The 13,298-nt window shown below is 56.5% G+C and overlaps 1 protein-coding gene across 2 annotated transcripts; it reads right to left on the reverse strand.

The window, feature by feature from the left end:
- Positions 1–413: 413 nt before the first annotated feature.
- On the reverse strand, positions 414–12,404 carry Lrp3 (LDL receptor related protein 3). 2 transcript variants are annotated; one of them, XM_057757782.1, is made up of 7 exons: positions 11,876–12,404; positions 10,193–10,240; positions 4,411–4,549; positions 3,005–3,219; positions 1,564–2,680; positions 1,256–1,388; positions 414–1,067 (listed from the first exon to the last, which is right to left on the reverse strand). In XM_057757782.1, exons 1-7 carry the CDS (start codon positions 11,946–11,948, stop codon positions 480–482), a joined length of 2,313 nt encoding a protein of 770 aa, XP_057613765.1. In that variant the 5' UTR covers positions 11,949–12,404; the 3' UTR covers positions 414–479. The 2 variants fall into 2 exon arrangements, with proteins under 2 accessions (XP_057613765.1, XP_057613773.1); XM_057757790.1 differs by lacking the exon at positions 11,876–12,404 and adding an exon at positions 8,245–8,395 and having other exon boundaries at positions 10,193–10,220.
- Between the last annotated feature and the right edge of the window lie 894 nt (positions 12,405–13,298).

Below are 13,298 nucleotides of genomic sequence, written 5' to 3' on the forward strand. Positions count from 1 at the left end.
ATGAATGAGGTCCAACACCCCCCATGACCTTCTCAGGCCTCAACTACAGCTCCTGGCAGAGTTCTGGGATGGGCAGCTGGTGCCACTGCCGGCTGAATGAACTGAGAAGCCACAGAAAACATTGCAGAAAGCCTGGCTCTGGCTCCCCCGCTTTTCTGGAAATGAATCCCCAGGTTAGAGTTGCAGAGAACAATGTGACATGCGACTCCAAGGGGCTGTGCTCTTGCCCACCTCCAAGGTGGTCTTATCACTCCACCCTCCTTCCCAGGCCAACTAATGGGCCCCTAAGCCCCTGCCAGCGATACCCATCAGGGCCATAGGCTTGCAGAGGTAGCCCACTGGCTGGGTGCCCAGGCCTTCCACCAGGGCTGCTAGGTGGGTCTCTGTTTGTAAGAAATAATGCAGAGGCAGGGTAGAAATGACTGTGTATTCCCTGGTTACAAAGCGGGGCTGTGGCAGTCACCAGCATGTCCAATGGGTCAGCAGACCAGCAGGGCCTCGTCGTCACTAGCCTCCAATATTGGGGAGCAGGGTGGCGGGGGGCTCCTGCAGACCCCCGATGACTCTGGCGAGTGGGGATCTTGGGTGCTTCTGGCAGTGGGAGTCTGAGGGTAGGGGTCTTGGGCCAAGCAGGGCTCTGGAGGCGTGTCCACAGGGGCTGGGCTGTCTTCCGGAGGGTCCTCACAGGCTTTTCTCTCCTTGTCCTCTGGCCTGTACTCTGGGTCTCGCGGGTTCAAGGGTGGGGGTGGCACTGAAGGCCCCACTTCTGGTACATGGCCAGGGCCACTGGGAGGCCCATCTCCAGCTTCCCTGGGGCTGCCTGTGTCTGTATGGGGCGCTGGGGGATCTGGGGCAGCCCCTGGTGCCGCCTGGAGGAGCCCATCACCCAGCACAGTCTGTGAGGTCCGCGCAGCCGTCAGCAGTGGGATCTGGCCTCGAGGTGCCCGCGGGCGGTGGAAGAGCCTGTTCCAGAGGCGGCCAAGCCTGCGGCGGGATGGCCCCCTGCGGGAGGCATGCCGGCGCATCTGTCGTCGCATGGCTGTGCGAAGGTTCTGGAGCACTGAAGCCTGGGGGTGGGGCAGCAGCTAAGGTAGGGCCAGGCCATTCAGGAACAACCCCCCTTCCAGACCAGAGACTAATCTGAGCTTCCTCCACCTTCCCCCCTCCAGATGTTCTAGCCCTAGCTGGCCCCTAGGCCTCCTGGTCTTGGGAGCTCTCAGGCCCTTGTGGGGATCTCATACTCATGGAGGCTCACCTGGGATGCACTGTAGACAGGAAAATCCTCAACGGGTGGGATGAGGCCCTGCGCGATGAGCTGGCCGTAGGATGGGGGGGCCTCCCGCCGCACAAACTCTGCCTCTAACCGTGTCATTTGGGTCTCAAAGGCTCTGCAAGCAACGGGCAGAAGGGAGGTATGATAGAGACCTGCCTTAACAGCAGGATTTAGGGACCCCACCCTTTCGTCTGCGCCCATGCATGCACACACAAGAACAGTCCTCCTGTACTGGAATGACCCAAACCCATAGCTCGGAATGAGGTGAGCTTTTTCTCCAGGGTGCCCACCTGTACTCCTGCGTGCGCAGGGAGTAGAGTTTGAAGGCACAGCCTAGGGCGATGACAAGCAGCAGTCCACACACCAGGCTGCCAATGAGAGCAGCGGTGATGACCTTGCGGGGCACAGCGGCCAGGCAGCCATGTTCATCGCTGCCATCTTGGCAGTCCTCCTGGCCGTCACAGCGCCATGTCTCAAAGATACACAGGTTGGTACCACAGTGGAAGGTGCCCGGCTGGCAGGAAAAGCAGTTCTTCTCATCGGCACCATCGGGGCAGCTTTTCTGGTTGTTGCAACGATCGGCGGGCGCATAGCACAGGCCGCTGCCACCCTCGCAGGGATACTGGTCCGGAGGGCATGCAGGACAGCCCTGTTCATCCCGGCCACTGGCACAGTGCCACCAGCCATCGCAGCGCTGTGGCTCTGAGAAGCAGCCCTGCTCCCCGGTGCTGCTGTCATCCCCCTCGCTGCTGCCCCCACATGGCTGCTCCCACGGAAGGCAGTAGCCCTTCACCTGGTATGTGGCATTAAAGCCATGACCAGCACTGCGAGCACGAGCATGGTAGGCCACGGTGAGGCGGCCCTGGGCCGCCTCGAGGCTCACGGGCCTGTGGTTGCTGCGGTAGGACAACGTTTGCAGCAGACGATCACCACGCTCGCCCAGGCCTTCATACACTTGGACGTAGTCATCGTAGCCCAGCCGTAGCTCCAGCTGCAGCAGCACGCGCCGAGGGTCCTGGGTGTCCACCAGCCACGTGCAGTGAAGGTCCGAAGGCCCACGGGCAGCACCAAACAGGTCTGGGGAGGCGAAGGAACCGTAGAAACTGCCCAGCCGCCGACCACATGCTAGGTCGGGGCAGCCAGCCTCATCAGAGCCATCGCCACAGTCCTGGGTGCCGTCACAGCGCCTCTCCACCGGAAGGCAGCGTGTGGAGCGGGCTCCACTGCACGGGAAGGTCCCCCCGGGGCACAAGCTGCCTGGTGGCTCTGAGGCAGGCGCCGAGCAGTTACCCTCATCCGAGCCATCTCCACACTCATCCACCATGTTGCACTGCCAAGGCCCAGGCAGGCACTTGCCATTGTCACAGCGGAACTCATCTGTCTGGCAGGATGTCTGGCCCAGTTTCCCTGGAGGCGAAGAGGTGACAGGATGAGCCACCTTCTTCCAGCACCAGGCCAGAGGCTGGGAGCAGGTAAATGGCTTCAGTCCCAACTGAGCCTCTGTACCAAGAAGTAGGGCCACCTATGGGGCAGACTCATGGACGGAAGGCTAGATTCAATATCAGGGCTGGGCTTAGGCTGGGGTTCATGTCCAGCAAAGTGGAGCCAATTACCCAAAGAGACTCTGAAGCACCCCCAGACATCAGTCCCACTCCCACCCTAGGATTAACAGGGCAGGTAAGGGGAGCCTCTGCAGAAAACCGGGGCCAGTGGAAAAGCTTGTTGCGTCACCTCGGATATACGAGAGGCGGAAGCCCTGGGCCTGGCCGGAGCTGGAGGCGTCTGAGTGGAAGAAGATCCAGACATGGTCACGGGCAGAGATGAAGGCGGGTGGGATGGCTGAGCCGCAGAGTCGAAAGGCCTCCTGGCGAGGTGGAGCTGCAGGGCCCAGCAGCAGCCAGTCCAGGGAGCACTGGTGAGACTCCTCCACATCAAAGTTGCGGAAACTGTGGGGGCCGAGAGGATCAGAGGGATGGGTGGGTGGACAGGGGCCTCCTGGCCCAGGACTGACCAGCAGTGGTCAAGCTGAACTCATGGCAAAGGCAGCTAGCTAGCTCTGTCCCACCCAGTGGCCCTCCTTGTATCTCCCAAATTGCCTGGCTCTGCGCTCTGGGCTCCTCAGGGTCTACTCTGCCCCACTTCAGCGTCCAAAGGCAGCTCTGTGAGGACTCACGACATCCATGGGCTGCACCCATCAGTCCAGCTCCCTTCCAGCTCTCTGCCCCACAAGCACACGCTCAGCATCCCCGGGGCAAAACTGGGTGTGAAGTGCCGGCAGCCTTGACACTTTCCCCTACAGGGTGGTGGTGACCAAGGGCTGAGTCCTGTCATCCTGAGTCAACTGAACACTGACGGTGGGGCTCTGCCTATGAGTCACCTAATGCTACCACTGGGTAATCGACTACAAGCTGCCCAGGCGATTGGGCTCAGAAACCAGAAGAGCCTCTGCTCCTGCCCATCCCATTCCTGTCCTTCAGATCTATGGAGTAATTAGGGCTGGACGGTGAACATGCTTCTGGATTTTAGAAGTATGGCAGGCAGAAGCCATGATGACCACCCCAGCCAAATGTCCCCATGATCACCCTAGGTCCGGTTTCTAGCTTTTCTGTGACACTCTCTAGAACCTTCTCCTGTCTTCCTCTACTCACAGCTCCCTTCCCTGAGAGTCCACCTGAGGTCCCTGCAGAAACCCTGACCTGGGTTCCATGCCAACCTGGCCTCAGGTCACTCCTCAAGGCAGAAACAGACACCTTTGACACCTTAAGCAGCCAGCCCCGACCCCCTACCAGCTCCTAAGGCTCACTTTTGGGAACTAAAAAGAAAAGACGCAGTAGAGGAAGTGACCAAGCTCAGAGCACCCAGCTCTGATGTGGTCAATTAAATGATCATACACTCACATGCACACACATGCTTACAGCTCACAACTGTGGCCACGCAGGTCTCTCAGATACCTGTTTCTAAATGTGTCTATACACCTAAACATACACATGCCTGTCATACACACACACACATACACACACACACACACTTGTCATGCCTGCTAAGACCTGGGCTTATGTACATCACGCCCGTCCACACTCATGTGCCCTCCACACCTGCTAGGCATACACACACGAATGCACAGAAGCTCTCCTTACCTGATGGTGATCATGTCACCACGGTCACCCTGAATGTACCAGCTGCAGTTGGTGCCCGGTGGGTAGTTGAGGGGCCAGGCTGGGCTGTAGATGACCCCTCGCCGTTCAGTGTGCTGTTCCAGCTTCCCACTGCAGGCGGCTGTTGGGAGAGAAGGCCGAGGAATGTCCTCTCACCTTTAGGGTGGAAAGCAGGTTTTGTGGGGTGTCCCTGCTCATGGCTTGAACATGAGCTTTCACTAAGGCCAGCCAGTCCACAGTTCAAGTCTTCATGGAAGTCGTGTGTGGGTGGAGTTCAAGGAGGGACCCTCCAGACTTGAGGCAGTATAGCCCCATCCCTGCAGTATACTGGAGTCTTGATCCTGTGTGTTCAGTTCTTCCCCCATCTTAGTAGTGCTAAGAGCAAGACGTTTTTAATTCCCCTTGGCATCCAAGACATGCATTGTGAGGCCTCAGCGCCTCAGCTTAGTGGAGGTCTTACAAGTAGACTCTCTGCATGTAGGCCTACACACTAGAGTCCCTGCATACCCGTGTGGAACACAGCCCCAGGGGAGCTGGAGAGAGGGGTAGGCAGTTAAGAACACTTTCTGCTCTTGCAGAGGACCCAGGTTCAATTCTTAGCACCCACACGACTGCTCAGAACCATCTATAACCCTAGTTCCAGGGGATTCAATGCCCTCTTCTGACCTCCATGGGCTCCTGCATGCACACGGTGTACAAACATATGCTCAGGAACACACATATGCACATAAATTTAAATAGATAAATATTAAAGAAAACCACAGACCCAGGAAAAGGGCTTTGCCATCTGATACATATTTACTAGACACCTACTATGCACCAAGCAAAAGTAACAGGCATGCTGAATAAGCAAATCTGAAAACCTTCCTGTGAATCTCACAGGCTGGGGGTGAAAACACCACAGTGACTTCCCTATTGCTACATAATTTGTTTGATGTCAGCTCCTTATAGGAGGGCAGGTGGGACGCTCTGGCCTGGTACCCAGGGGCCAACACAGTGTCTAACATACAGTGGGTACCCCGCATGGTCAGTCTAGTGCCTTCTGAGCATCCTAAGGGATCACACCCACTCTGCCAGCCAGGAGCATGGGGGTCTTGGTTATCCAATCTACTCACAAGAGCATTCAAGAGCTGAGTCAGAAATGCCATCTTTGAACAAGGCGTGGTAGCATACAACTGTAATACTAGCACACAGGAGATAGAGTTTGAGGCCAGCCTGGGCTACATAGTGAGTTCTAGGCTGGCATGGGCTACAATGAGACCCGGAGGAAGAAAATAAAGAAAGAAGGAAAGGATAGAGAGAAAAGAAAAAAGGAAGAAAGGAAGGAAGAAAGGAAGGAAGGAAAGAAAGGAAAAAAGGAAGGAAAAGGGATTTGGGGGAAGACTGGAAGAAGAAAAAGACAGAAAAGGGAAGGGAAACATAGGGAGGGATGGAAAGGCCACCTTTGTCCCTTGGGTGGGAGTGGCCATCCTCAGAGCTTCATCCTTTACAGCATCAAAGGTCCCAGCTCACTGAGGTATGTGCCAGTTCCTCTGCTCCTGATGCTCGCATGTGGCCCTAGGATGCCGCCTCCCCAGTTTCAGGTGCTTCACCAAGGAAACAGCCGGTGTACTCAACTCCAGCCCAGGAGCTAAAGCTAGAGGAACAGGGTCTCAGGAGAATCTGCAAGGTACCCCAGCCTGAGCCTGGCTCCTGTGAACAAATAAAGTCACTACCTGGAGAATCTTAGAGACCTAGGTGTCTACCTGATGCGACCTGGAGGAGTTCTCCTTCGTGAGATGCAGGGTGAGTGGTTCCTGACAGGCAGAGCCCAGCGAGATTGGGGCATGTCTTCCTCCCACCAAGACTCCATCAAGGTTCTAAGTAGACATCTCGCTCTCTTCCTGCCTCAGCCAGGACACTTGTCCCCGCGTGCCTACATTTATTCAGGGTTTAGGTGGCTCGTCTGTCCAGATGACTGGACCACCGCCAGCCAGCTCAGCCTTTTCACAAACCCCTATCCTGTAAGCCCCATGGAGCATCGCTGTTAATTCTTTCCTCATCTCTGGAGGGTGTCATGGGTACCAGACCATGACTCTACAACTACCACTTGGGTCTCACATCAAGAGGGAGAATGGGGGTGCTCTGGGACGCAAGAGCACCACGAAGGGCCCTTGATTAGATACCCCTTGGCAGTAAGCTTGGAAATGTGTCTAGCTTGGTCAATACACCCCAAAACCCAGCTTTCCAAGACAGGGACTTCATTTCCACCCCAAGGTACAATGTTAGGGCCCAGGCCTAACCCTCCATGGCCATATATAATCTCTGTGTGGGAGCGTAAGAATGCATCTTATGTGTCTGTAAAATAAGAGTCATTACATGTTGCTGTGGTTGGAAACAATCAAGAAAGTGACAGTTAGGGCTGGAGAGATGGCTCAGAGGTTAAGAGCACTGACTGCTCTTCCAGAGGTCCTGAGTTCAATTCCCAGCAACCACATGGTGGCTCACAGCCATCTGTAATGAGATCTGGTGCCCTCTTCTGGCCAGCAAGCATACAGACAGACAGAACACTATACATAAAAAATAAATAAACCTTTAAAAAAGGAAGGAAGGAAGGAAGGAAGGAAGGAAGGAAGGAAGGAAGAAAGAAAGAAAGAAAGAAAGAAAGAAAGAAAGAAAGAAAGAAAACGACAGTTACCGGGCGGTGGTGGCGTGCACGCCTTTAATCCCAGCACTCAGGAGGCAGAGGCAGGCAGATCTCTGTGAGTTCGAGGCCAGCCTGGTCTACAGAGAAGTTCCAGGACAGGCTCCAAAGCTACATAGAAAGAAAAAAGAAAAGTGAGAAAGAAAGAAAAGTAAGTGACAGTCTTGAGGCAGACAGTCATGTGATGGACAGGCCAGTGGGGCAGAGGAGTCTACAGAAATGTCTTGTAGGAAGTGAGGATTTGACAGGGTATATAACTGTCAGAGCAGAAACCGAACTGTTCATGGGATACGAGTATGGGAGAGATCCCTGGGAGTGTTTGGGCTGTCAGGGAGGGCCCTCTGAGCTCTCAGTGACTGTGTAGGAAAGGTATGAATTGTGGGTCTGAAGCACTGTCACACCCCCCTGAGAGGACAGCGGCAGGGCCTGATGCAGACTTGTAGATCTAATTTCCAGAGGCTATCAGCAACTTGGACAACCTGCATGTTGTAACCTGACAGCAGGGAGCTGGGCTCCTCTCTCCCTGAGGCATATGACCATGTGCATATCTGAGCAGAAAACAGTGGAAGCTTATCTAGGATCACAGAGGGGAGCGGGGCATGCATGAGGTAGGTCTTTTGATTCAGGGAGGACCTGACAGAGGAGGAGCAAGGAATGGACTGAGGGACCAGAATGTCTCTGGTGCAGGCTGAGAAAGGGCTAGGAGACAGTAGGAACATAGAGAAAGTATTTGGAAATACAACCATGAGACCCATGCAGGGAGAGGTCGGGTAGGCCAGGGAAAAGCTGGTCAGCAATGCCGGAGGGCTCAGAGCTGGATCCAGGGACACTGGGACCCACCCTAGCACCTGCCACTGCCATGCAAGCTGCACATTCAGCTCCCAACATCGGGAGCACCATGCAGAGGCAGCAATGGGTGAGTGACCATAGTCTGCTAGGAAGGCCAAACATGAGGACCTGGGTCGTCCTCTCCAGCGCATGATGAGTAAGGCTTGTCACTCGAGCATCACTCTGCAAACCTGGGGAACACATCTAGGACAGCAATGCCCCCCACCCACCAGCAGCAGAAGACCAGTCTGGGGTTCATGCTTGCAAGATCTCAGCGTTCTCTCAGCCCACTTCCAGCACTGTACCCTGGCCACAGACACGGGACCCAGTGCTTTCCTGGAATCGGGATGTGAAACTGGGCTGTCCTTTGTGGTCAGTACATCAGGCGGGGCGGGGTTGGTCAGTGCTGACTAAGACAGGGCCCTGGGCCAGCCTGGATCAGCAGAGGAGGCCCAGCTGCAGAAAAACACAGAGGTGGGGTACAGAGAGGATGGGGCGGGGGCAGAAGCCCAGTCTTCCAGACAAGCAGAGAAACAGGACTCCGTGAATATCTCTACCATGCCTCTGCCCACCTCCGATAACCCTTGTGATCAGCTCCAGCTAGACCTTGAGTCTCAGTGGGCTCAGTGGCAGACGAAAACCGGAAACCCCATGTAGCTCCTGCTTCACCGTGCGGCACAAGAGACAACACAAGTTCTAGGTCCCCAGACTTGGGGTCACACATCCTTACTGACCACATCCTGAAGCACCCTGTCTCAATGTACTTCTGCTATTACTTAGCCTTTGGAAGCTCTGGCTTACATTTGAGGCAGGGTCTCTCTATGTAGCCCAGACTGACCTGGAACTTGCGATCCTCCTGCCTCAGCCTCCCCAGGCGTGCAACACTATACATGGTACTATACACCACTTTAGGGTTTGCTGAATATGGCCACATATTGACTAAAGAAGCAAGAGATGGCGAGGCCCACGCTGTATTAGTGATAGAGCAGGCTCCCTCGGTCACCTGCCTTATAACTATCCCAGCTATTTATTCTCCAAACAGCGGGAGCCTCTCCACAGCCAAGGAGAGGAACAGCCACATTTGTGGCTGCTCTTCCCTCTCTTGACACCTTTTCAGAGCTCAAAGACGGCCATCAGATGGCCAGGCAGCACTGACAGGCAGGAGGCCAGCACAGGGCTTCTCGCTGCTTCCTCACACCTTATGTGTTACCTCTCTGCGGCGAGTTGCCTGGAACAAGCCGTTCACACGCAGAGCCGTAGATCTGGGGCTGTGTTCTTATCCACCATCCTCCTGACCCTCACACACAAGCCAATAAATATGCTGCTCTGCCCTGAAGAATCCCAGGGCTAGGTACCAGCCAGTCAGAGGCTGCCCGAGAATTAGCCTCCACAACGACTCAAACAGGCCATTGTAAGCTGTCAAAGCTGTTTGCCTGATTGTTTTGCCTTTCTCCTAGAAACCTCGATGCAAGTTGGGGTTCCCCTCATCCTGAGTCAGCCTGGCCAAGCCTTGAACCCCCAGCTTGAACCCCTGGCTAGGCAGAGCTCCACCACTGAGCCACGCCCCCTGCTCCTCATTGGTGGGTTCTAGGCAAGTGCTCTACTACTGAGCTACATCTCTAGCCCTTTAAAAGAAAAAAGTTTTAGACAAGAGTCTCATAAATTTAGCCAGACTTTCCTTGAACTTACTCTGTAACCTAGACAGGTCTTAACTTCAATCTTCTGCCTCAGTCTCTAGAGTAGCTGGAATTATGGGCCTGTGCTACCAAAATAGTCTTAAAGGTCTGATTTTTTTTTTTCCTCAATGGTACTGGCCTCTGTGGTAACATGAATCTTACCTCTAGAAGTAAACCCTAGGCATTATTTAATGCACATGAGCATCCAGTGTTTCTCGGGAACGCCACAGCCCACAGAGGCACGTCTATCAACTGCACAGGGCTGTGGATGTCAGCAGTGGTACCAAGTCACAGAGCACCGGGCCCCTTCCTGAACACCCTGGGCCGTTGCTTCAATAGACCCATTAGGCCAGGTTTGAGGTAGTCTGGCATTTCACCTATTTTAGCAAAGAAATCAAGGCTCACTAAACTTCAATTCGTTTGCCACCAACAGCTCCATTGTAATGTTGTAAAGGTGCAGAGGGAAAGGTTTGCCCAACCAGAGGCCTGATGGCCATGGGGTACGGGCAAGACTGAAGGCCCATCCTTAGCGGTCCCCAACCCCAGGCAGGCAGGAGAAAGGGGCTTACTCACTCACCTAAGGCGGGGACTGCGCTGCTGAGCCTCCCAGTAAAAAAGAGATTCACTGTGGAAGACACAAAGAGGTGTCAGTAAGGGACAGTATCTCTTGAAGTTTGGGCTAGCAGTGAACACGGAACAATACAGTTGAAGTCAAGGCCCCCTTTACCTCACTGGGCACGGCTCAGATCATTGCCAGAGAACCTCCCTCCCACCTGTTCCTTCTGGGACAGGCAAAGCTAGAAATTCAGAGGGTCTCAGGACCTGCCCTCAGACACCCACAGCCCGAGACAGCAGTGTGGCACCCTGACTGGATTGTCCCCTCATGACACTCACTCCTCAGAATTAGCTGGGTTTCTGTCAGGCTTGAGGCTACCCGTCACACAGACTCACTCCCAAGACCTTTGCCTTTCAAGAGGATTCCTACCACCTCGAAGGGCTTCCTCCCTTGATGGGCATTTGGGGTGACGATATCATCCTCTTCCCTGCACCCCACTGTCTAAAGGCAGGGTTCCCCTGCTACCGCCACAGTACATGTCCACCTCCACAGTATCCTTAGCTTCCAGCTACTGTTTTGCTTCAAGGGCTCCAGACCAAGACAGAGAGTCTAGACCAAGTGAGAAGCCCCTCTAACTTTCTGGGAATTAGGGGACCCCCCTCCCTGATTGAGACATTCATCTCTGGAGCAGTCATTCTCCGTCTGGTGAAGAAATGGGGTACTCACCCTATCCCCACCTCAGGGAATTCAGGATCTTCTAGGCCCAGACATGGACACCCCCTGAGCCAGGAGGATCTTACCTCTGCCCTGCCCACCCGGGAAACACACAGCCGGGACCCAGATGCCATGACCACCACGGGAACCAGGCACGCTGGGCATATGCCACTTCTTGGATTACCTCACAGGGCCTATGTATTCAGTAGCCCCTCCCCCCAGCACTCACCCCTTCTCTATTCTTGGGGGTTAGAAGAGAGTGACAACTTAAAACGAGCAAGCTTTCCTCCTCCACCCCCCAGCTTATCATTTCAGTGGTTTCAGGGAGGCTGTCAGGTTCCTGGGACCTCAATGGTGACATCACCGGGTGTCCCCTAATGACCCCAGTTCTTCAGGGCCTCCCTCCTTCATCAAGGTAAATAAAGAGCCATGTGGGTAGAGGATTTAACTCTTTCCTTCCCTCCCCTGCAGTGGGCCCCAGGAAAGTGGACAGAAAAATTTCCTGGTCAGGGAAGGAGCCTTCTAACGAGTCCGGGCAGGTTCTTAGCCCTCCCCAGAACAGATTCCCACCTGAACCGCCTCATGGCCATCTGGGTTCAGGAAGACACAATGGGAAAACGAGTTCTCACATCTGCCTCCCCCAAACCCTCAAGCCCCAAGCCGAGTCCCCATCTTTGGCTAGCTCCCAGGCCTGCCCTGACTCCAGGCAGGAACCGGTTTCTTCAGGGAGCAGCAGTCCAGGCCTTTGTCCGCAGCTTTGGAGGCCGCAGCTCAGGCGGCCTGAAGGCGACAGGCAAACCCCAGCCTCCCCCAGGAACCCAAGGCCGGCGTTCTTGCTTCCCCACCCCACCCCCAGCTCCGGGCCTGGAGTGCCGCTTTGTGGGAGTCCCCCTCCTCGGTAGCCCAAGGGTGCTCCGCAGCCTGGGCACGGGAACCATCGCGGTGCGGGCTCCAAGCCCTCCCCCGGCCGGCCCCGCGAGGCCCACTCACCCAGGCAGACGACTGCGAGCGGCGCCCTGGCGCCCGGCGCCCCCTCCGGCCCCGCGGCCGCGCGCTTCTCCATGCCGGGGCGAGCCGCGCGCGGGCTCCCGCTGCCCTGCGGCCCGGGCTCCGCCTGGGGCTAGGGCTGGCTCGGCGGCTGCGACCCGGCTGCGGGCGGCGACTGCGGCGGCGTCTTTGTGCGGCGGCGGTGCAGGCCCGCAACGCTCGGGGCCACATCGGCCGCGGCGTCACGGGCCCCGCGGGGGCTCAGCGGCGGTCGCCAGGGAGGACCCTCGGCCGCCGCTGTCCCCAAGCCCCGGCCGGCTCGCCCAGCCCGGCCTGTGCACCGACACCCCCGGCACGCCCATGCCCCGGCGCGCCCTGCCCGTCGAGTCCCCGGGTCGCCCCTCGCTGCGCCGCCCGCACGGTGCCACCGAGGGTGCGTCGGTGGGTCCCCGTCTGTCCTCCCGCCCGGCCCCTCGCTTGAGCCTGGAGCCGGGAGGCCGCGCCGCGCCACCCACGTGACGCGCCCGCCGAGCCGCAGTGGCGCTGACAGGGCGGGCGGAGGCGGCTGGGGCGGGCCGGGGGGCACACGCCCCGCCTCGGGGTGCTGGACAGCTCCACGCACGCGGCTCTGGAGGGGCCCCGTTAGCTCCGGACCCTGGACCCTGAGATTATGGCTGGCACTGCGCCTGGAGTCCTGGGCAGCGCTCGCCTGGCCTCTTGATCCCAAAATCTTGTCTCTCTCCGGAAGCCAGGACCCCTGGCTACTGTGCTGGGGAGAGAGGGAGATAGAGGGTCAAGAGAGGTGGGGGTGGCACTGAAAGGGCGGTTGAGGGACCAGGGCAATGCGTGGAGGCGCGGAGGGGCAAGGCTGAGGCCTGACTTCATTCCTGGGTGGTCTGCCCTCCTCATTTACCTCATCCTGACCCTAAAGTGACTCACTTTTGAAAAGTGAGGCCTATAAAGGGACATGAGGGAGAATTCTGAGAGGTCCCTGGAGACCCATCTTTGTCCCTGACCTGCTCGGTAACTTCTCATCTTCTAGGGAACCGCGGTGACACATGCTTTCCAAGCGTGGACCTGTCCTTCGGAGACGACCTGTAAACCAAGGGGTTGAATTCAGGGGAAGCCAAAACCAGAATGGGCTTGAGAGAAGAAACGAGGAGTTGGGCTCAATCAAGGTCTGCTGTCCTTTATAACTGATACTAAACAGAGGTGCCCAAAGACTCCTTGGCGAGGAGGCTCCCCCAGCCCAGGTGAGCCTCGGCTTCCACACCCATGCTCCTGAGTGTGAGTGTGAGTGCGTGCTCTCACAGGCATTCATCACCCATTCGTTACAAAGGCTGAAATTCACTTCCACTGTGCAGAAACCGAAAGTATTAGTTTGGGGAGACGCTTGAGTTTTTCTGTGTTTTCTTGTTCTTGCCGT

The sequence above is a fragment of the Chionomys nivalis genome, chromosome 2 (genome assembly GCF_950005125.1).
Source record: "Chionomys nivalis chromosome 2, mChiNiv1.1, whole genome shotgun sequence".
Lineage (NCBI taxonomy): Eukaryota > Metazoa > Chordata > Mammalia > Rodentia > Cricetidae > Chionomys > Chionomys nivalis.

Excerpts from the sequence above, each read along its gene's own strand:
- Lrp3 (XM_057757782.1), bottom strand. The coding sequence starts at position 11,948 with ATGGAGAAGCGCGCGGCCGCGGGGCCGGAGGGGGCGCCGGGCGCCAGG. Across the intron at positions 10,241-11,875 it reads GCTCGCAGTCGTCTGCCTGG|TGAATCTCTTTTTTACTGGG; the intron begins GTGAGTGGGCCT and ends TGTCTTCCACAG. Across the intron at positions 1,389-1,563 it reads CTGCGCACGCAGGAGTACAG|AGCCTTTGAGACCCAAATGA; the intron begins GTGGGCACCCTG and ends CGTTGCTTGCAG.